The sequence below is a fragment of the Arachis ipaensis genome, chromosome B8 (assembly GCF_059453495.1).
Source record: "Arachis ipaensis isolate K30076 ecotype BB chromosome B8, ASM5945349v1, whole genome shotgun sequence".
Classification (NCBI taxonomy): Eukaryota; Viridiplantae; Streptophyta; class Magnoliopsida; order Fabales; family Fabaceae; genus Arachis; species Arachis ipaensis.
The window spans coordinates 9,221,039-9,245,873 of NC_142443.1; the positions used below are offsets into that span (position 1 = coordinate 9,221,039).

General features: G+C 36.3%; 3 protein-coding genes across 3 annotated transcripts; 1 reads left to right on the plus strand and 2 right to left on the minus strand.

The window, feature by feature from the left end:
- Positions 1 to 3,199: 3,199 nt before the first annotated feature.
- LOC107610443 (uncharacterized) lies at positions 3,200 to 4,647 on the plus strand. The gene is made up of 2 exons (XM_021108791.2): positions 3,200 to 3,589; positions 3,789 to 4,647. Exons 1-2 carry the CDS (start codon positions 3,327 to 3,329, stop codon positions 4,378 to 4,380), a joined length of 855 nt encoding a protein of 284 aa, XP_020964450.1. The 5' UTR covers positions 3,200 to 3,326; the 3' UTR covers positions 4,381 to 4,647.
- Positions 4,648 to 6,949: 2,302 nt separating this feature from the next.
- Positions 6,950 to 7,990, minus strand: LOC148547140 (uncharacterized). Its single transcript, XM_088495317.1, has 2 exons — positions 7,385 to 7,990; positions 6,950 to 7,258 (listed from the first exon to the last, which is right to left on the minus strand). The coding sequence occupies exons 1-2, from the start codon at positions 7,988 to 7,990 to the stop codon at positions 6,950 to 6,952; spliced, it is 915 nt and encodes a 304-aa protein (XP_088351443.1).
- Positions 7,991 to 8,529: 539 nt separating this feature from the next.
- On the minus strand, positions 8,530 to 10,344 carry LOC148547141 (uncharacterized). The gene has a single exon (XM_088496903.1). It carries the CDS (start codon positions 10,342 to 10,344, stop codon positions 8,530 to 8,532), a length of 1,815 nt encoding a protein of 604 aa, XP_088353029.1.
- Between the last annotated feature and the right edge of the window lie 14,491 nt (positions 10,345 to 24,835).

The following is a 24,835-nucleotide window of genomic DNA, read 5'->3' on the forward strand; positions in this document are numbered from 1 at the left end:
AATAGAATTTCTAATTACATTATGCCTCTCCTACATTATTATATTATACTCCTATTTATAATTTAATTCTCTAATTACACTAGTCCAATACTAATTGTATCACATTTATATCCATGTTTCTATCCGTTTAAGTTTTTTTAAAAAAAAAAAAATTAGTATCATGTCATTATTTCACTTCATGGCTTATAAACATGAACGATAAATTAATAGTTCATATTCCTCTGTCCTTGCATCCACCACAAATGCTTCCATACATTATATTCTATTGAAACGTTCTCACAATGTCACATGCTCATCTCCCAACATATATAATGATGACTCACTATCTGAAAGATAAATGACATCTTTTACGCATCTTACAAAATACTTGTTGTTAGCCAGAATTGTAGGATATTCTATTTTCTTCTATAGATATTTTGTAGTATGTAGGCTCTGTTGGCTTGCCAATCATATCATCATTTGTACATTTTGAAAAGAATATACACTTTTCCAATAATTATAGCATATTTGCAAAAGAAAAATCTAGAAAAATAAATCCTAAAATTCTAGTTAATTGATGGAAAATATATTTTAAGTATTATAAAACTATTATTTTAAAAAAATTTAAACTAATAAAAAGAATTATATGAATAATTACATTTCTTATTATAAATATTGTCCGGTTTTCCCTTTCTGATAGTGATGAGTTATCGTATATTTATGATGACAAATGAGGATGTGAAATTGTTTCATTAGAATGTGGGAAAGCATTTGTGAAAGCAAGAACAAGGAGAAAGGAATAATAATATGTGCTATTAATTTGAAATGTACGAAGAATATAATCTCTGATATTTGCATATCCTTTTCTCAAGGACTTAATGATTCTAGTGTTTGCAGAAATTATTCCATTTCAATTACATATATTTTGCTATGTTGAGGTTGGTCAAGGTTGCGCAGCGAGTCACATGGTTCAAACGACAAATGTGTATGTGTGGACCAAACATATATATACATATTAGTGGTGCTGAGTTCATATGTGACATTATTTTTATTCATTTATTTATTTGTGTTACTGTAGCAATAACGGGGTTTAGTATTCTACCATGAATAACGCGCGTTCACACTGCACATGTAATAAGATAGCTTTTGAAAAAGATACAAAAATTAAAAGACTGAAATTGACAGATAAAAATTAAAAAATAAAAATTGAAATAAATTTTATTATTGTATTTGATATAAAATGGGAGATAGAAATTGAAATAAGAATGAAATTTTAATTTAATTTGTACAAAAAATAAATTTAAAATAATTAATTAAAATAAAAATATTTTAGATATAAAATATTAAAATTTCAATTTTTGTCTCAAAAAATTTTAGTCTTCTATATCGCTACTTTTTAAAAATACTCAAATATCACTACAACAATATAGACTATTTTTTAGGATTATTATGTGTCAAAAAAAATTAAAATTCGTCAAAAAAATAAATTTTGACACTATTTTAACTATGAAAATATGTTAATAAAAGTTTGGTCAAAAATAGTATTTTTGACACATAAGTAATTGTAAAAAAGTTTAAATTTTATTTTGATAAATATTGGCCGTCAAAAATAATTTGTTAGAAAAATTTGAGAATATATTTTTTGTGATACTTATTAACTGTCAAAAATACTATTTATTTTGATATTTATTGACCATAAAAAATTCTCAACAAAAATTTTTAACAAAGAATGAGATGAGATTTTGAAACTGAAGAATAAACTGAGATTTTGAAGATAAAGAATGAGTAGTATGATTCCAAACTGAGAGTCGTGTGATGCTAAAATTGACGGAGCTCAACGAAAAAAAGGAATAATGGAGTAAGTTAAAAACAAATGAGCGTCAAAATTGAGGAGTAATTTTCTATAATCAAATTATTTATCAAAAAAACATAGAGAATTTGACATTTGTGATATTTGTCAAAAATATATATTAATTTTTATACTTAACTATGAATGTTAAAAAAAAATCATGTTAAAATAGCTCTCTTTTTTTTTTTTTGTAGTGTATTAAAATTTTAAAAATAAAAACTGAAATTTAAATACTAATTTTTAGGCCAACAAATATAATATTAAATTCTAATTTTCCAATCTCCATCCTAATACATCAAATAAAACAAATGTTACCAAAGAAAATTCTCACAACACAAGTTTTCTAACATTCGGAATAAGTGATTCAGATACTTAACTAAATTAAACCTATATATGCATATAAATCATTAACAAATGTGTGTCTAATACTTTGGTTTGTTGATACACAAAACTACTTATTATGATAAATTTATAAGAAAATAAGTTTTATAGCTAGAGGTTTTGATATATAGGTCGGGAGCTTTTATTTTGTTTCTCACTTTTAAGGGTTAAGTTTAATTTAATTATTTAAAAGATAAAGAGAAAATACTTAGAGTAAGAAAATAAAAGTTATTAATATTAATTTAATTATTAAAATATTTTTAATTATCATATTTTTAATATATATATATATTAGAGATATAATTATTCATATATCCTTTTTTATTAATTTTTTAACTTTTGAAAAAATTAATATCACAACAATATAATTATAATTGAAAATTCATTTTAGAAGGTGTACCTAATAATTTTTGGAACATCTTAAATTAGAGATCGTTAGCTTGTGACAAGTCTAATCAAGCCTCTTTAATGAATTATCAACACAGGACAAGCTAATATCTCAGATTTGTGGTGATGAGAATTGCGCTGACGCACATGAAAAAAGCAATACTTCTTTTTTTTTTTTTTTTTGAGTACACTGATGATACATAATAGAACTTTTTTTTAACCAAAATAATGTTATGTAGTACATGATATACTGTTACTATATTCTCTAAAACTCTTTTTTCACAATAATCAGAAAATATTATCTGTTTTTATAAAAGAATCTATATGCATATATGTATTTATATGGGTTATACCATATATGATATATGTATATATGGTTTTGTTGATCCATAAAATGAGTAAGCAAAATGGGTGGCTCTGGTTGTCCCAGTTAATAATGGAAAGAAACATGTAGACGACCAATAGACGTATGCAGTGGTTAAGGGGAGCATAGAACAGTATAATGACCATTTTATCCTCGACGTGCTTCACGTTTTGGTTGTGAACGCACTGTCATATATATATGTGGGAAATTAGGATTCTAGCTATTATGGTCACAATTGAAGCAAAAAGGAGAATGTGAGAACCTACTCTCTCTCTCTATTGTTTCTGTCTTATTCACATTAAAATACCTGCTGCTATATTCAATTAAGAAAGCAATAACAACAAGAATAATAATAGTAGTGTAGGTATGGTGAGAACCCCTTTGTGTGACAAGAGTGGAATGAGGAAGGGCACGTGGACAGCTGAGGAAGACAAGAAGTTGGTCGCTTATGTTACTAGGTATGGTTGCTGGAATTGGCGTCTTCTCCCAAAGTTTGCAGGTCTTGAAAGGTGTGGCAAGAGTTGCAGACTTAGGTGGATGAACTACCTCAGACCCAACATCAAAAGAGGCAACTACACTCAAGAAGAAGAGGATACTATCATCACACTTCACCAAAACCTTGGCAATAGGTATCATTATCTTCATCAATTACCCAAGTCAATGCTCTCACCTCCATTGGTTCTCTATATACACTACTTCCAATCAATAATGTTGCAGTGTCTGTATCTCATGAATACTGTCACGTGCGTATAGATATTTATATCATGCACGCGACACAAACTAAGACATGAAAGTAACTGATATTTGTTGATGTGGTGGTGGATGCAGATGGTCCCTAATTGCGGCGAATTTACCAGGAAGAACTGATAACGAGATAAAGAATCACTGGCACACTGTTCTGAAGAAGCGTATTCAAGACAAGTCGTCGTCCTCCTCCTCCTCGTCGTCATCAGGCACAGGCAAAGGTAGTAGAACCGGAAAAGCTAAAGCTTCTTCCAAGGTAAAGAATAATAATAATAATAATCATGACTCCCCAACAACAATAATGGAACAAGATTTCAATAGTGACTCATCATCAGAGAACAGCAATAATAACATTGGTGGTAGTTGTGATGATCGTCATAATAATAGTTCATTGTCTCCACAACCATCCTCTAGCGGTTTCTCTTGCATAACAACAGATACTGAAACCGCCGCTATAAACCATGAGGATAATAATTTAATTATTCTAGAGAATAATAATAATGATTACGGAGAGCTTGGTTTCTTTGATGCATATGATGAGCCAGTGAGTGAAGATTTCTGGACAGAACCATATCTGACTGACTTTTCCTATGTCCCACCCAGTAGTGAAGAATACTTTCTTAACCCTATTTGGGATATAGAATTCTGGGGCCAGAATAGCTTATACCTGGAATGAGGGTACGTTAATCAGAATCTGGGATATGATATCTGTAACTATGCCATGTATGTATATGTATATAGTCATGTGGGTGTGTTCATATTCCTGTATGTTTATAGTTGTACCATCATCATCAATAATAATATATGACAATATTTTATGGTCGGAATAATAACAAATCTAGAAACACATTTGCAACACCAGTTGAAATAAGAACATAAAAAATTATCTGAAAAAGACACATTTAAAGCATGGAAACATTAAAGAATATCTGATGATCCAAGAATTTCTCGGGATAATTAACTAATCTGTCATAGATAGAGACAATAATTAGGATAGTTGTGTTTATTTTCTCGTGGGAATGTGATGCAATTAATTTTCGTCCTTATGATACATGCATAACATTATTCTCTCAGGATTTGTAAGCTTGCTAGCTAGGGAAGATTTTCTTTTAATCAAAGACTGCATAATATAAGGAGCAAAGACTACATATAATTTAATTTGAACTTTGAACTATATGATGTATTCTCACATGAATATAATTCCTCTTGCTGCTGTTGATTGTTGAATAATTGTGCTAATTATCAACAAAAAGATTTAAAAAAATAAAAGAAATAATGACATACAAAGGAAGAAGAATATATATAGTCATACGAAGTTTGAACCTAACCTTATATAATGGTTAAATAATGGGGCAGTAATGAAACATGATATAACTAATTAATCTAATATTATACATTATTTTATTTCTAATACCACGAAACTATATGGCTTTGTTTTTCCATGAAATAGTTTGAGACCTTTTATATTACTGATTGGTTATATTGTGCACAGTTGAAACTTCGTTCTACCTTCATTGACGCCTTTGTCTTTGTCAATATCGTCGCAAATTGCAATTTTGAGATTTGTTGGCTTTCAAATGGAATTTCAGGTGAAAATTCAAAATCAAAAAATTATTTTCTCCTAAAAATTTAAGTTAACAAAAAAAACATACATAATTTTTCATGTGAACCTCTTTTTGGATTTTAAGTAAATTTTTTTATATAAATATTTATTGTTGAATTTCATAAGATAAAAATTTAATTATTTTATAAAATTTAACAATAATTAAACTCTAACATGTTAATATTTTGTATTCATTTATCTTATGTTTATTTTTTTTAAATTTAATAAAAATTAAATTTTAGATCTATTAGTTACAAAAATTTTGATAGAGTAAAGTATTATTTATATCCCCAACGTTTGGGGTAAGTCTCAAACCTATTCCTAACGTTTTAAACGTCCTATTTGTGTACCAAACGTTTGTAATTGTAGTCAATGTAATCCTACCGTCAAATTGCAAACATTTCGTTAACGGCGTAGCCTACGTGGACGTTATGTGACACGGTGGCAGGGCATGTGTTGTTACCGTTATTCAATTTAAAAAATAAAATAAAATAAAAAATAAATGTTAAGCAGGGGGTCCTCTCGGAAACCCTAATACCCAATTCTTTGGCTCCAGTTGCTGCTGCGCTGTCGCTGAAGACCGATTCCCCGTGCGTGAGAGAAGATGGAGCATGAAGCATGCCAATCTGAAGCGACCCAAGGCAGCAAGCAAGCCACACGAAGTAGAAACCTAGCACGTCGAAGGAGGACAACCTGTTACTGTGGGGAACGGCCTGTGCTCGCAACGTTGTCGACGGCAGAAAATCCTGGGCGGAGGTTTTGGGGTTGCGTTAACTTCGGGGTGAGCTTTAGCCATGTCCTTATTTGTTGTTGAGTTATGCGTTTTGATCATCAATGGGTGTGACTCTGCTGTATCATGTATTGTATAGGTTGGAGAAGAATGTGGCTACTTCGTATGGGCAGAATCAGAGGAAGATCCGTCACAAGTTTCTAGACTAAGATTGAAGGTCAGAAATTTGAAGGGCAAACTGGATATGGTTGATTTCAGATTCATGGTTGCAGTGGGAGTTGCTTTAGTTGGATGGACACTTGCACTGATAATGGTGTTTGAAAAAATAACAGCAACCAAATTTGGCAGACTTTCACTAGAATAATGTTGCTGGTTTTGATGAGTTATAGGAGAAAGTTGTTACATAGCTAAATTGAGATCTGTATGTTGGGTTAGAGATAATAGTCATGTTGAACTAGTTGCTATTTTGTTGAACTCAATGATATTGTAATGCATTGATGTAACTTTGTGTTTTGGTTGAAGAAAGGCTGGTTTGTGCAGATGCAATGTTGTTTCAATGAAAGAGTTGAATGAAATCAAGTTTTGGGTTTTTGCATTCTATTTAAATGAAGCAAGTCAACAGGAAACATAGGATTCTGTAACATATTACTTAATGATTAACCATAAAGCTGTCATTGGATACAAGCAGAAAATGTTGGAAGCAAAATAACAAAACAAGAGCAACACAGTTTGCTCCATAATAACAAAACAAGAGCAACACAGTTTGCTCCATACTAAGGGTCTGCAATAACATACTATTGTCTTAAAACTAGTTTCCAGACACTATAAGGATACTAAACAAAAATCCTGTACTCATAAAACAAGTAGGCTTAAAATACAAACCATCAGACATCATATTCGTCACATCATTTTTCATGCTTTGGGAGGTGTCCTAGCCATGAACTTCAGTTGGGATTGGCTGATGTTCTTCGATGGGCTTGGCAGCACCCTCAGATTTGTGGTGGATGGAGTCAGCTTAGGCTTTTTTGAAGTAGCTTGAGAGTGTTGTGAACTCACATCAGTAGCAGCAGATTTTCTCTTTGGCCTGGTGACCGTGGTCTTCTTTGCAGTAGCTTGGGATGGCTTAGAGCCCTGGCTGGAGATAGTGCTTGAGATAGTGCTAGTGCTGGTGCTAGACTTGAATCTGGAAGCTCTTCTTGTGGATCCAGCTACTTTATTTGCCTAGTAAACAGCCACAAAATCAACTAAGCAGAATTATTCAACAGCTACTCATATCATAATCTTTAAATACAATTAAAAAAAATGAAGCCCTAACTAACATGAGCAAAATAAATTAACAGTGCTTACCGATGCAGTTGCAGCTACTTTGCGCTTCTTTGGACAGGTCCGTTTGTTGTGACCTCTAGCAAAACAATAGGAGCACTTCTGATTCTGCCCTTCGCGAGACACTCCTCCCCAAGTTTGGTTCTCATCTGCAGCTTTATTACGTTTTAGTTTAGGCCTTCCAATGGGTTTCCTGTAAACTGGTGGCAAAACGTCATCAAACGGTGTCTTCTCCCACATGTTGGGTCCATTCAAGGGATATACCACATGTTGGTAGTAGTCAGTATAGGTTGATTTCTTGTAACAGTTTGCAACAAAGTTGTCAACGTTGAAGCACATCTTCCTGATGCAGGTCATTGCATGAGCACAGGGGATCCCGGAGAGTTGAAACTTCTTGCAAGAACACTCATGATTCTTCAAATCAACAACGAACTTCTCTTTGCCTCCATGGATACTTGTTACCCCATATTTATCACGACCAGCATACGTGCTCACCCACTTACCACTTGCATCAGCTTGTTTCTCAACCTTAATCCTGATATGGGGCAATACTTCTCTTGGGTATTCAATTATACGATCCCTATTATCAGCCCAACGCCTCATTATGTATACTCTGATGTCTTCAAGCATGCTGACTATTGGCTTCTCTCTGGCATCCACAATTACAGAGTTAAAGACCTCACACATATTGTTTACCAAGGTGTCACAGTTAGACCAGGTCCCAAACTTGTGGCGGCACCAATATTTGGTTGGTATCTCCATCAGGTGGTTGTAGGCTCCATTATCAATACTCTGTATTTCAGCCATTCTCCTCTCCCACTCTTGTAAATAAGTAGCCTTTGCAGCATTCCACATCATCAGTTTTAGTTGCAGCCCTGGGAATCTCTTCCTGAAATTGCTGTAAAGATGTCTAACACAGAATCTACGATCCACTCCGGGAATCAGCTCATCAAAGGTTGAAACCAATCCCTAAACCCACAAGAAATAGTTAATACAGTAATTAGAGCAGCATGATATCTGTTAGGTATAATTAAATCAGGTAATGCACAAACTCAGTAACTCATTACAACTCAGACCATATATCATATAGTACAAACACCAGCAAACACTACAAGAACTTCTCCCTACAATTCAAACACCAGCATACACTACTAAAACTAATACTAGGTTCAATGAAGTAGCTCCTTAAAACTAAGTTTAGGAATAAGTACCTTCTGTTGGTCAGACATGAAGGTGCAGCCCCTTATCTTGTCATACCCGAAGTCATCACACAGATTGGTAAGGAACCAGGTCCATGTGTCCTTCGTCTCTGCTTCAACCACTGCATAGGCTATTGGCAACATCTGGTCGTTCGGGTCCCAGCCAATAGCAGTGAGAAGCTGACCTCCATATGGTGTCTTGATGAAGCACCCGTCGAGGCAAATTATTGGACGGCAAACCATGAAGCTCTTCTTGCATGCATCAAGGCACACATAGAGTCTTTGGAACTTTGGCCTTAAATTCACACCAGGTTTTGGTCTCTCAGAAGCAAACTCTGGTGGTCTCTCCACTTGCAACTTCACTGTAGAGCCCGGGTTAGACCTGAGCAATTCGTGACAGTAGTCATAGAGCCTCCAATACTGCTCAATGTACGTTCCTTGTAACTCATCAAGAGCAAACTGCTTAACCCGGGCAGCTTTAGACTTAGTCAGCTCTACATTCCACTTGCTATATGCTTTCTTCATTAGTGTGGAGAGCTTTATCTTTGGATTCTCAGCAATTTTGTTTAGAAAGACCTTGCTCAACCATTTTGCATGCATAATCCCAATTTTCAACTCCCTAGAATAGCTATGCTTGTTGTGGCAGCTGGTGAGTTGCCATGTTTGCTCATTCTTCATCTTCCCACAGTATGCAAACCAGTTACAACCCTCTACGCAAGTGACTTTTACTCTCCGAAGGTCAACCTTATCAAACCTCAAACCCCTCCCAGTATGTACAGCATAGGCAGTAGTACAATCCTTAAACTCCTCTCTTGATACATAAAGAGTTCCAATCTCCCACTTATACTCACTCATGTCCTTTAGCTGCTTGTGCAAGGGATACCTCTTCGCAACATTGTTGGCATCCTCATCATCACCAACAATAGGCACAACAAGAAAATCTTCTAATTCATATCCCTCTTCCTCATCCCCTAAACCTGCAGGTATCTTCTCCTTACCTCTGTCATATCCACTCCTACTCTCTTTTGCTGCATCAGTTTGGGTTTCAGTTGTGCCAGGCTCGAATGTATCCCCTACCCTGATGTCCACATTAACTAACCCCTCAGCCCCTTCCTTATCATCATCACTGTCACCAAACACAACCTCAGCAGCACTATCTTCTGAGCAATAACCATTTCTGAAATCAGAACTCCATGAATCACTGCTGTCATCTACACCACCCTTGGGAGTATAGTCCTCATCCTCGCTGCCATCACTACCCTCTTCTTCCTCATCTGATTCATCTTTTCCATCTTTCTCACCCACATTTTCTTCCTCCACATTTGGGCCAGAATTTCTCTCAACTTCTCTTGCTGAATGAGCCTCAAATGCCACAATTGGGCCTGGCCCATTAGATCCACAAGCCTGCTCTTGTATGGTAGTTTCAGTACTCCCTAACATGTGTACATCCTGAACCTCTTCATGGATATCACTAGGTTTATGCACTACATACAGCTCCACCATATCCTCCCTAACCCCAATATTAGCCATATCCATCGCATCTTTGTCTGTTCGCAGCATCCTTAAGCCTTCTTCTGTACTCCCTCCCAGTGATTTGTACCACATTGCTGCAATATCTTTTTTCAAATACCCTTGTTTGCTCACTATGTCATAAACCTCAATCAGGCTCCACTCATCTTCATTACAGTAGTCTATCACAGTTGTCTCCCCACCCAAATACTTCAAAAGCCCACCTTCAAGACCAAAGCTTCCATGGTGGTAAACTTTGACACTAAAATAACTCATCCTAAAAACTGCACACCCTATTACATCAAATCAGCAAAGTGAAACTAGTAAATTCTTAAGCACAGCTTGAGTCACAAAAAACAATTCAATTCATGCCCTAACTAATGTACGAAGCGAACAGTTCTCTGGGAATACATAAATTCAAATAAACCCTAAACTGTAAACAACCTGCTATATGACATTTGTTCTTCATCCAACTACTAAATACAAACCCAACAAACAGAATTTCTTCCTCGTACATACCTTGTCGAAGAAAACCTCTCTGTCACCAGACCAAAGGTGCGATCTTTCATGTAACACAAGGAACCACAACCCGCCAACTACCTTGTAGCCCCTCCCTGCGATCACCCTCGAAGAAATGTCAGACGTATGTGGTGAGGAGAACCGGACTGAACAAAGAAGTGTTGAGGTGCTCTGTTTCTTCAACGTTTCGTTTTCCCATTCACTGAATGGAATAATAGGCGCGAAGACGCAGACGTGTCTCTCTAAACCATTTGGGCTTACAACCTCAGCGTCCACGTAGGTAACGTAGTTAGCGGAATGTTAACAATTTTGACGGTAGGACTACATTGACTACAATTACAAACGTTTGGTACACAAATAGGACGTTTAAAACGTTAGGGATAGGTTTGAGATTTACCCCAAACGTTGGGGACATAAATGATACTTTACTCATTTTATTATATTACGAGACAATTATTATTGATATATCTAATATATAGATAGTTTAGATAACCTTATTGATCAACACTTAATTGGCTTTTAAAATAGCAAAGGGCTACAAGTTAATTAAGTGAGCATTAAACCAAGCTATGACCTCCTAAAATTTATAAGACTTCTTCTAAAAGCTAAATAAATGCGTAAATTAATAACAATCATCACAGATCAATAACATTGTATTCAAGTGAACATAGGCAAGAAATCTGGTCTGAGTGTTACACGAAATAGATGGATTTGAGTTTAAACGTGAAGTCTAAATTTATTTTAGGATAGTATCTAACTTTGTTAATGTTGAAGTGTCGCCGTTCGAGTTCCTCGTAAGGAGGTGGCCCTTTTTCCGCTTCACAATTCTTCAGGGTTAGCGTTCTCATCTTTTGAACTTCTGTCTCTGTTTTTATGTTCAGGGCGATGCCGTTGATATGGCCTTTGGCGATGCTTCTTTGTCTATTTGAGAAATTCTTTGAAAAATTTTGCTTCTTTTTCTTTCTTGAATTTGAACATTTATTTGTTACTGTTATCGATGAACCTGAGTGTGGGGTTTTTATGTTATGTTGCCCCCAAATAGTGTCACTTAATTTGTTGAAGATGGTGCCATTTCTGTATCTGATAATGTGATGGTAGTTATTGTGTTTATGAGAATTTGTAAGAACTATAATCATTTGTTGGTGTTGTTGATGACGACCTGACTTCTTGTGTTTGTTACCCGACTTTCTGACTTGTTGTGACTATTTCTCTTTGTTTGTTGTATTGTAGGTATAGCTTGTATGTCTCGGTCAGTTATTCATAACATGTCCTCTAAAGTTCCATCCGACCTGCCTGAGTAGATATATCTGTTCTTACTCCTATCCCTGTTATTGATAGAGAATATGCCGAGACCATTCGTAGACACCATAGGCTGTGTAAAAATCAAGAAAATGAGCATAAATATGAGATCTTAGTTGTCGTTCCTGAGGAGAGGGTGTGTTTTTTCCGACTTAGTAACTCGAAGCGTCATTTCATATATGTGTATGAGTGTTTTTTTTACGAAATTAGGGGTTAGCCTTTCTTTTACCAACTTTGAATCCGATGTCCTTAGGATTTGTAAGGTTGTCCCTTCCCAACTCCATCCCAATTCTTGGGGTTTCCTAAAGATTTATCAACTTCTTTGCCGGGAGCTTGACGTCCTGCCTTCTCTGAAGGTGTTCTTTTATCTTTTTGTCCTCACTAAATTCTTTAGCTCTAAGAAACAGGAACGAATCTCCTTCTGAGTTGTTCAGAGGAGAAAGATTTTTTTCATTTTTGATGAGTCGTTTCATGACTTCATAAATTAACTTTTTAAGATCCGTTCCATTGAGGGTGTCCAACCTTTTCTTTCTAAATGAAAGAGATGAGCCTGTTTTTAGCTTGTACTGGGAGGAGAATCCTGTAGTTATTAAGTATGGCTTAGATAATTTGGATGAGGTCAAGGAGAGTGTAGTGCCTTATTCCAGGAGTATTGAGGCCGAGCTCCTTATTTGGATACTAAGAAATACTTAGGGAATTTGAGCCAAATCTAACCCAAGAAAGGAAGCGTTAATTCCATTTTATAGATATGATTTTGTTGATTGCTTTGTTAGCTAATGTAGTCCGATTTTGATGTCGTACAGAAAAGATGGCTCCCAAGTCGGCAGCTATGAAAATCCTTCGTACTGCTAGGAAGAATATTATTGCCAAACTATCCAATTAAAAGAAGTTGGTGAATCTGGCGACCTCTTCTCTCCTTCTAAATCGAACTAAGGTGTGTCAGCCTTAGTGAACGTTATTGCCAACCCGACTCCTCAACTGATTCCCCCTTCTAACTCGGGGAAGCAAACAACTCTCCTTTACCTTTCAATCCCGAGCCGAACCCTAAGAAGCATAAGATTACAGAATCGGTGGGTATTTATGAGTAGGCTTTGATGCAATAGTTTGGAGTGAGAAACACATCCTTTCCCATAGCTTTATTAACATGGATGATATTTCTGTAAAAAATCATCTTCAAGTACTTGCCCGGGATAGAGTTCGGACGGCCGAAATGTATGCAGCTTTGCTGAGGGAGTTAGAGAAGACTCCCCTTAGCGCCACTCAACGTACTTTGACTGATCTGCAAGCTGAGGTGACATCTTTGAGGGAGTCAAAAAAGGAGTTGGAGGGAGAAAAGAAGTCGCTTGCTTCCGACCTTGCTGAAGCTCGAGAGAGGTTGAAACAATCTGAGGCCACTTTAGCCATGACAGAGGCCTTAAAAAAGAAAGATGAGGAGAGTTACACTAGGGTCTTCGAGGAGAAGCTTGATTTGGGGGACGAGGTTGCCAATTCAAAGGAGAAATATGCGGAGCTAGAGGAGACTTTAGCTCAAGGGATGGACGAGCTAGTTGACAATCTGAAGGCCCAATTTTGAGTTGTAGCTCCCGAGGTGGATCTCTCCCTTATTAGTTCTGATAACATCGTGGCTGATGAAAAGATTATCCTTGTGCCCGAAGACGATGAAGACACTCTCATGTCCGACCTGAAGACCTTAGAAGTCTGAGTTGAAGGAACCTCTTAGCGTTTTCCAACCCGGATAAAAAATGAGCCAACTCCTTCTCAGCCTGAAACTCTCCCATCCTCCTCTGTGCAGTCCGATGACATTTCTCACATGACTTCTGGTGAACAGATCCCTCCTTTATAATTTGGATGGCCTGCTTGTGGGTCTTTATGAACAATTTATTTTGTAATAGTTTGTAGATTTTGGATAATTTTGTTCTTTTTAATTTGTTGCTAAAAAAACTTTCTCTCACTTACCTCTTCTTTATTTTGCGTATTTTAGTTCTCTGTGACTAAATTAATGAATTTTAGTCACTTGATAACTTTTGATTCTAATTTTCTAAAGACGTCGGTTAAACTGGCTCAGTCATTATGTTGGACCTTTACTGTTCCCTTGATTGTGTTCCGACTTTAAGTAGTCGGTTTTGTCAAGTTACTTTTGCGATTTGTTTTAGGTCCATCTCTTGCACTTTTAAGTTTCAAATGAGGTCGGACTACGATCAGCTAATATAACTTCTTACACTAATTTGTACCTCGTCGCTTCATCTTGCCGACCATCTAGGTCAGACAATGTTTTTTTTTTTTGCGGTTTTTCAAATTTAAATTAGCGCGTTTGAATGGGAAAATGAATGAGGAAATGAATTATCATTAATAAAAGAAAATGATTTACACGAGCTTTATTACTAAGAGTTTTTTATTAACCCTTAGCCCTTACTATGGTACCTCATTAAAATCCCCTTCAATAAAATCCTTCTCGGAAAAAAAAAACTATGAAGTTAGGAAAAAGAGTGCACCATGAAACAAGGTATAATTTCTAACTATAGCATCTTTTTAGGTTACATGGGTGCCACGACCTTAGGAGCTCGTTTCCCTTAAGTCGGACACTTTGTAGTAACCATTTTCTAAGACTTCGGTGATCTTGTATGGTTCCTTCTAGTTTGCAGCCAACTTTTTTTTGTCTGACTTCTGTCTTCTGATGTCATTTCGGATTAATATGAGGTCGTTTGTGATAGAGCTTCTTTTGATGATTTTCTTGTTGTACCTTAAGGACACTCATTGCTTTAAGGGTTCTTCCTTTATTCGAGCTTGTTCTCGGACTTCTGGGAGGAGGTCAAGTTATTCCTTTTAAGCTCGAATGTTTCCTACCTTGTCGTAGAATCTAACTCTTAGAGATTATTTATTGACTTCTATCGGTATCATGGCTTCTATATCGTAAGCAAGTCGGAAAGGAGATTTCTCCGTTGTTGAGTGGGGGTTGTTCGATATGCCCACAAGACTTGAAGAAGCTTGTCTGCCTATGCTCCCTTTGTATCTTGTAGTCGGCATTTTAACCCGGCCAACACAACTTTATTCGCAGCTTCTGCTTGTCCATTGACTTGGGATTGTTCTACCAACATGAACTGGTGCTTAATCTTGAGACTTGCCACCAAGCTTCTGAAGGTTGAGCCAGTGAACTGTGTAACACCCTACCACACAGACCTTTACGCTTAAGTCGTAAAATAGAGGTGGTCTGGTATTACGACCTCTAAAATAATATATATATATATATATATATATATATATATATATATATATATATACGTATAATACCTGAAGGAATATAATATACGAGGAGCCTTGAAAGATAGGTAAAAAAAATCACAAAATTAAAGTGCAACGCTTAGGAAATAAGGTTACTTGCGTACAAAGAAAACTAAGGTACATGAACATATATATATGTATATGTATATATATAAAGAAAGCGAGAACAGAAGGTCAAGGGTACATAATAAACGAGCTCCTAACTCAGCCTACGAAGCTAAGGCTGGCCGGAGAATATTTACATACATATTTATATAAAACCCATAACCCGAAATACATAAAAGCAACCCTAGTTCTCCATAAACCTCTATGAAGTACAAAAATAAGGCATATATACATAAGGAGAGTATATACATATAGATATAATAAAATATAAAATCCCAAAAGCCCACTTCGCCACAGAGCACTTCAGACGCCTAGCGAGGTGCCTCTCGACCTGCATCTGAAAAACACAAATATCCGTATGGAATGAGAACTGAGAGTTCTCAACATGGTAATGGTACCGCATACATAAGATATAAGGTCCCGGGAAAGCCAGAGGAAATCCTAGAACTCCGACACTCATATTATAACACTTAAAGAACTAAACAGAAACCATAAATAAGGGTGGTTTCCTAAGGATTCCTAAACTTAACCAAATACTTTAACCTAACCCTCCATCATCCACTTTCCCCTAAAACCTCCAACTCCAAGGGAACCACACAGACAAGCAACCAGATAATAACAAAGATAATTAGGATACAAGTAATGCAGATAGCAGGTAAGATAATTAAGAATATTAAAGTCACATAGGCACTCCCAATTAGAGCATAAGCAAGCAATTCCAACATATGCGTATGATGCATGCCTGTCCTATGGCTAATGAGTCTCATCTGTCGGTTATCAAGCCAACCTGATAAGTCCGGCTGCTAAACCTTGAACTGTCCCTCGACGCACATCCCCAAGAGTCTATGCGTAGCTTTTTCTCATATATAAATCTTGCTCATTGGGTGATATCCTTCCCGGGGATTTATACATGCTCGGTCACCCATACGTCGTAGGATCAACAGAGTATCGAGTCTCAACCTAGAGCACGTGGTGGCAAGTCACTGCTCTTTACCTAAGAAAACTCGTATCTCAGATAAAAATAAGTGCAAAAGCCTCATTTCATTTATATTCATTCATAATGATTCCATAATAATTCATTATAGCCGTAACATTACTTATAGATTATATATTTGAACTTTTATACATAATTAATCATAACTCAGAGCAAGTGGGGCGATCGAGACACACCCTTGCATCTACCCGGGGAGCCTCTATACTAACCAACCTGGAGCAAGTGGGGCGAAACCACAACCCTTGCGTCTACCCAGGAGATACGTTCTCATATGTCCAGGAGAAACAAAGAAGGGGATCCTAACCTCCCTCTATCTCGCTGGGAGCAATTTTACAATACAAGGAGGAACAAAGAAGGGGATCATCACATTCCACCATCTCCTGGGGTCGCACTTTTAAGAAAGAGTGCTCGGATGTAACATTTATTCCTTTCTTTAATCAGCTTTATAATACACACACACACACACACACACACATATATATATATATATATATTTATATTTATATTTATGCAACCTATCTCTTCATACCTAATTCATCACTTCTCAAGCTTTTTTCATCTCTGAGTTACCACTCTTTCTTAGCTTCATCTCCGTACTAGGCATACCACTAAGATCCAGGGGTTAAAAGAGTAAAAATAGAGGTTTTGAGGTTCAAAATTATATTTTAAAACACAAAAATTAATATTGCTGAAAATAGGGGCGTCATGTACACAAAGGTTTGTTTTACCTTGCTCGCGTCGCATGCAGGTGGTCGCGTACGCAAGTTCTGTAGAATGGGTAAAAGTGCTAAGTGCTGTAGAATTTCAGTTTTTGCACACCAAAATTTTGATAAGCATAACTTTCTCGTTTTAAAAATTTTTTTATCCGTTCTTTCAATGACATAAACTTCACGGACCCAATTTTCATATGAAAAAAGTTTGAAAGAATTTGGGAGTCTGGAAGCCGAGTTATGGCTCGCTGAAGTTTGACCAAAAATTAGATTTTCACAAAAGTTCATAAACCGCTATTTTCACCAAAATCAAACTCAATATCAACATCCTATACATACAATCAGCACCATAACATACCATTTACAGCACCACAATCCCCACATCCTACCACAATCAACCATATCTCAATTTTACATAATCTTATAAGGCATATATACATAAGGAGAGTCTATATATATATATATATATATATATATATATATATATATATATTCCTTCTTCACACCTTGTTAATCATCATTAAAACATCATATAGCATTCTATGTTCATCACCAACATCATTAATTAAACCAATGCTCAACTTATTTCAACAATTATCATCAAGGCATCAAGCAATTAACATATTCATGTATTTCCACTTATCCTATGGTCATCTAGTCTAAGTTTTCACAAGACATTATATATTAAATATGAAAAACCAAAACCATACTTTGGCCAATTTTTTTGTATAACCCAAGGCAACACAATTAGGCAAGATCTCAAGCTTCACCACCAAATTCAACAATCCAATGACCCAATGAAGTTTCCATCTCCTGAATGGTGCTCCAAACCATAATTACACACTACCTATACACATTACCACATTCATATACCAAATTTCAATGACTAACACACAATAATCCAAGAATCCACAAGGTTTAGAGAGCCCTTACCTTACCCATGCCTCAAATGAGCAAAACCCGCTAATCCATCAAGTTTAATTTGAGCCTAAACACTAAGATACCAAGTTTCAACAACCCAACTACAAAGTTTTCGAAAATTAGGAGGAAAAGGAAAGCTGAGACAAAATTGAGGTTCCTTACCGAAATTAGTCACTGGACTTTGTAGAGCTCGTCGCTGCGGACGCGTGGCCACAAACGGAGCGGCGATCGAAGCTCGAAGTAAAAAGATATGGTGATTTGAATCAAAGGCCAATGGTTTAGGAATCTTTCTTCTCTCCCCTTGTATGCTTCAGCGTGGAACAGCATGGAATGAGGAAGAATGAGCTAATCTCATTTCATTAAGCGAAGTTGGGTTGGGCTTGGGCCCAATACGGGCCCAGTTCGCCTGGTTCGACCAATTCGGTCCAATCTTGTGCCAAATTCTTTAAAATTAGTGTCAAAATTCTTATTTTAATTAGTTCTACCTCATTAAACTATAAAATTCATATTTTTTATTTCTTTTATTAAAAATTGATTTATTGATTAATTATTCGCTAATTTTATGGGATTTACAAACTGAGTTCTATTGTCCATGGTGATGGAGTGTGGAACTCCAAACCGGGTACAATGTTCTTGTAAAGAAACTTCCGACTTTTTTGAGCTGTGATAGTTGCCAAAGGTTCTGCCTCGATTCACTTAGTGAAATCATCAATACCTACTAGAGGTATTTTACTTGTTTGGGGGCCTGTGGGAATGGTCCAAGAAGGTCTAAGCCTCATTTTGCAAATGGCCAAAGCGAAGTGATGCTGATGAGCTCTTCTGAGGGTGCCACATGGAAGTTAGCATGCTTTTGGCAAGGCAGACATTTTTTAACGAAGTCGGCTAACTCTCTTTGTAAGGTCGGCCAAAAGAAGCCAGCTTGGGCCATTGTTTAACTAGTGAATGTGCTCCTAGGTGGTTTTCACATATGCCACTGTGGACTTCCTCTAAAACATCATTAGTCTTGGAGGTCGGGAGTGTGGATATTCCTCTTCTATAGAGGACATTGTGAACTAAGGTATAGTTTTGTGCTTCCCTTATGAGTCTCCTTGCTTTCCTTTATTCTTTAGGGATGATATCGAATTTGAGATATTCGATGACGGAAGCCATCCATCCTAAACTTAGATTGGATATGCCCATTGTGCCCAACTTGTCAACTTCCTTGGTTACTGATGGTGTGTGGAGGATTTCCTAGATCAAGCTTCTATTGTTGCCCCCTAGTTTGGCGCTTGCCAACTTGAAAAGGACATCAGCTCAGATATTTGATTCTCGAGGTATATGTCAAATTTCTGCCTCCGAAAATTGAATTAATTGCTCTCGTGCTTCTTCTAGGTACTTCTTCATGTTGGGATCTTTAGCCTGATACGTCCTATTAACTTGAGAGGTTATTACTTGAGAATCACTAAACACAATCAACTTTACTGCCCTGACTTCTTTGGCTAGCCTCAAGCCAGCAACTAAAGCTTCGTACTTGACTTGATTGTTGGAGGATGGAAACTCGAACTTAAATGAAAGTTTTATCCGAGTTCCTTCTTTGCTCTCCACAGTAACTCCTGCTCCACTTCCAGCTTTGTTGGATGATCCATCTACATATAAGTTTCAAGTTTGCAGGGCTTCCATGAGCTTCAGTGTATTCCGCTATAAAGTCAGCTAAATATTGAGACTTGATGGTCTTCCGACTTTCATACTTTAAGTCGAATTCGGATAGCTCTATTGCTCATTGTAGCATCCGGCCTGCGATATCCGCTTTTTGTAATATGTTCTTCATAGGCTGATTAGTTCAGACTCTTATATTATGAGCTTGAAAATAAGGCTCTGAAGTCATAACAAGGGCATATGCGAACTTCTCTATCTTTTGATAGTTTAGCTCTACCCCTGAGGAGCCTTGCTAACAAAATATATTGGTTGTTGTCCATTCTCATTTTCTTGGACTAAGGCTGAGGCAATGGCTCTATTTGCAACTGCTAAATACTACATGAGCTCTTCCCTGGGACAGATCGAGTGAGGATTGGTGGTTGACTTAGGAAATTTTTAAAGTCTTGAAAGGCTTGTTCACATTCCTGAGTCCATTCAAATCTGGTTCCTTTCTTGAGTATTGAGAACAGGGGTAGAGGCTTTAGAACTGATCTTGCCAAGAATCTGGTTAAGGCTATCAGATTTCCATTTAATTGTTAGACTTCTTTGAGATAGGTCGGGATTTTTATCTCCAATATTGTCTTACATTTGTCCGGGTTGGCCTCAATACCCCTTTGGGTGAGCATAAAATCTAAGAACTTTCTAGCTTCTATTGCGAAGGTGCATTTTGACTAGGTCCAACATGCTCATCTATGCTTCTTTATTGTGCTGAATACTTCGACTAAGTCGGACAAGAGATTGACGTCTTCTTTATTCTTGATGAGCATGTCCTGACAAGAGATAAAAACACCTTGTTCATTAGTCGTTAGTATGTGGCTCAGAATTTTTTAATCCAAAAAATATCACCACATAACAATAATTAACATTTGGAGTGATGAAAGAGGTCTTCTCTTGATTCAGATTGTACATCAAGATTTGATTGTAACCTGAATATGCTTCATAAAAAAAAGGTATTTATATCATAAAGCTGAATCTACTAAGTCATCAATGCTTGGGAGGGGATATGAGTCTTTAGGACAAGTTTTATTGAGGTTAGTATAATCAACGCACATCTGCACTTTTCGTTTTATTTTTTCACAAATACCACATTAGCCAGCTACAAAGGGTATTTTACCTCCCTTATGAACCGGCTTCTAGTAGAGCCCGAACTTGCTCTTCCACGACTTGTATTCTTTCAGGACCGAGCTTTTACCGCCTTTATTGAACAAGGCGTGAGTCTGGGTAAACAGCAAACTTATGACACATAAGATCGGGGTGTATACTAGGCATATCAGAGGCTTTTTGGGCGAAGAGGTTGGCATTTTGTTATAAGAGTTCAGCAAGGTTTGCCTTTAATCCTCCATCAAGGTTAGTCTCGATGTTTGTAGTCTTCTTTGCCTGATCTCCGATTTGAACCTCTTCTATTTTTTCATCGGGTTGTGGTTGTAGCTCTTCTCGTGCTCGGACACTACCGAGTTCAATAGTGTTGACTTTCTTACCCTTTATATTGCCTCTTAGGTTTAGGCTTTCACTATAACAATTTCTTGCTAACTTCTAATCTCCTTTGACAGTGGTGATTCCCTTTGAGGTCAGAAATTTCATGCATAGGTGAGTCGTAGAAATGACTGCAGCTAGCCAATTTAAAGTTGTCCAACCTATTAAGGCATTATAGGCTGATGCCATGTCTATCACAATGTAGTCAACGCTTAAAGTTCTTAATTTCATACTATTACCAAAAGTAGTATGTAATGAGATGAAACCAAGAGGTCGGATGGGTGCATCCCCTAATTTGAAGAGGTTATCTGGATAAGCCCTCATCTGCTTTTCGTCTAATCCAAGCTTGTCAAAGGCAAGTTTAAACAATATATCGCCCGAACTCCCTTGATATACCAGAATTCTGTGAAGATTTGCATTGGCAAGTATCATAGTCATCACAACTAGATTGTCTCCTTGGGAATCTTCCTTAGTGAACGAGATTGTAGGCAAGTTGAAAACTTCTTTTTCTCGCCGACCTGGTAGACTTCTTTTAGATGCCTTTTCTGAGAAGACTTTATTATGCCTCCTCCTGCAAACCCTCTATTAATCATGTGAATGTGTGTGTGTGTAAAGGGTTTGTGGTGGCTGATCTCGTCGATTCTCATTTTCATCGCCTCTCTTCCTTTTCCCTAGATCGTCAAACCTATCCGCAAGGTATCTATCTAACCGACCTTCTTTGTCCAGTTTCTCTATCACATTTTTTAGATCATAGCAATCATTAGTGAAATGGGATAGTTTGTGGTACTCGTAATACTTCTTCTGACTTCCAGCTTTTTTATTCTTAATAAGACGAAGAGGTGAAAGTTTTTCAGTGTGACAGATTTTTCTGTAGATGTCGACGAGAGAAACTCATAGTGGGGTGTACTTATGATATCTTCGTGGCTTTTTCGACCTGTATTATTATTTTTTCTTCTCTTCCTTATCTTTGTCCTTAACTTGGTATCTAGGAAGGGTTTTACCTTGGAATTGACTCTTTAAGTTAGAAATTATCCTCCATGTTAATGTATTTCTCCGCTCGTTCTTGTATTTCATACAAAGAGGTCGGATGCCGCTTAGATATAGATTGATAAAACGACATTTCTCTAAGACCATTAACCAATCCCATTATCACTGCTTCTAGAGGTAAGTTTTGTATTTCTAAGCAAGCTTTGTTAAATCTTTTCATATAATTTCAGAGAGTTTCTCCAACTTCTAATTTAACCCCTAGGAGACTTGGAGCATGCTTGACTTTATCTTTCTGAATTGAAAATCGGGTAAGAAACTTCCTTAGGTCGTCAAAACATGTCACCAACCTGGTTAGTAAGCTATCAAACCACTTCAGTTAATGTGGTCAGGAAAGCTTTGCAGCGAGTTGTATTGGACGAGTCAGTTAGGTACATCCGACTTTTAAAATTGCTAAGATAGTGCCTTAGGTCGGTCGTTCCGTCATAGAGATCTATGTCGGGACTTTTGAAGTTCCTAGGTTCCTTGGCTCACATGATCTCTTCAATGAACGAATCCTCTCCTCCAAGAGGGCTTTCCTCCCGTTTAGCTCGAGTACCCAGACTTGTCGGCCTCTAGTTATGAAAGCTTTTCTTCCAATTCTCTTTGTCGTCGTACCTCTTTTTGTTAATCTCTTTCTGCTTCTCTTTATCGCTCAATCTCTTGCTTGAGTTGCTCTAATCGACCGTGGTGCCCGTGTACAACCTCTATGATCTCTATAGGATGGAGGGCTCCTCATCCTCGGGTGGATGAACTCCCAAATGGATTCGCTGCGGTGGTGGATTTTCTGATGTATCCTCTCCATGGGGCCACTCGCTCTTTCATGTCGCGGAGGTATCACGAGTGCTCGGTCATTCTTATGATGTTCCGGTTCTGATTTAGACGACGTATGGCCGTCTTTAAATTGATTGTCCACCATAATTGGGTGTAGACTTCCAGGTTCCCGACAACGGCGCTAATATTTCGAGGGTTACCTAGAACGGATAGATTTTTGCCTGAACGTGAGGTCCAAACTCCTTTTAGGACTGCGTCCGACTTTGCTGATGTCGAAGTACCGCCGTCTAAGTTCCTCGTGAGGAGGTGAGGGTGGTACCTGAAAGGAACTCAGATGTTTCAATTAGCAAGGGTTTAAAGCTGGTTTTTTGTAAATTGTGTTCTGAATATACCTGAGTGGGTTAATATATTTCTAGTAAAAAAAAAAACCGTTTAGAGTAGTTTGCCATTCTTATTTTCTAGGAAGTTGTTTAGATTTCTCTTCTAGATAAATATGAGTAAGATTGAACTGCCGTCGTCGCCCCCGACCTCTATGAGATCGGATAAGAATAGATGAAACCACTTTTATTGAATAATTTCATTCTGAGCTTAATTATATTTTTGGATCAAGATATAAACAAAATCTTAGGTCTGTACAAATTAAACACCTCAATCATCAACAAGATCTGTTCTTTGTTTACTCCACCATTTGCGTACACTAACACCATATATAAAGATACCTGTCTAAGTGTCAACGTAGATCTTGGTGATACTTACTAGTCTGGGATTGTTGAGAACTAGTAGTTATACTGTATCTTAGAATCAGTAGTTTTTAATTTTATTTTATTTTATTTTATTTATAGTTTTGTTATTGCACTAATTCTTATGCTGCAGGTCATGCACAACCACAACTTAAAAATTATTGTATGTATAGAGTATCTTTAAGCAGTACTCATTTATTAATCTGATCTATTTTGATATAACTTTTAAATACAGTTGAAAACTATTTCACCAAAATAATTTATCAGATCTTCAATTATATACACATGACGATGAGTACTAACATTAATTCCAACAACCGCTTACAGGGAGGAATAGTTTTCTATATATGTATTGTCAACAATTGCAGCTTAGGGCTGTTGATTTGACCCAAAGAGTTCTAAATCACCGATAATTAAAAAATAGTGATGGATTAATTAGATTGATTGATGAAGAACACGAGTGTCACTCCTTTTATGTCTCTAAGCTCGATGCTACATGTGGGTTTACATGTGGTTTCACAAATATAAATAGAGATACTTCTCTTTTTATTTGGTTTAATTTCTTACTAACTTTAACTTCATTATCTACTTTTAGATATATAAATAAAGAAAAATACATGAAACTAATTTTTAAATTGTTAATTTAAAATTTTTATTATAAAATTACTTCTTTTTTTTAAATTAACACATATATACATTATTTTGTAAGGATTGAAGCAGCAAAACCTTATATAAAGCTCGGATCAAATTGTTATTCTAATTAACTCATCAATTTAAACTAAATATACCTCTTATTTGCTTAAAGGACAAGTTCACAAGCAAGCTAAATTCCAATTAACCTTATGCCCTTGCACCTATTTTTATAAATAATTTATGACTACGTTTAGTTTGGGTGAAAACTCACTTACAATTATTTTTATATAAAATTATTATTAATTGAGACCGTTGAATAGAAATTTAATCAAATATATTAAATTATCTAATAATTCTTAATAACTATATCTAAGTTTTTATTTTTAATTTATGCTATACATACTCTAAACTTTAGGTGACACCATGTAAAAATATAATCGTGATCTTATAGACTGTGTTTGTTTTTTAAAACATGACAAGACAAGACGCTGATGAGAACAAAACACAAAGAATAAAAACACAATTTTGTGTTTTTCAATTTTTTTTTGTAACAAACTAGAATAAATTACGAAAATTTAATTTATTCTATTTTTTCATCCAAAATATTTGAGAAGAAAAATATA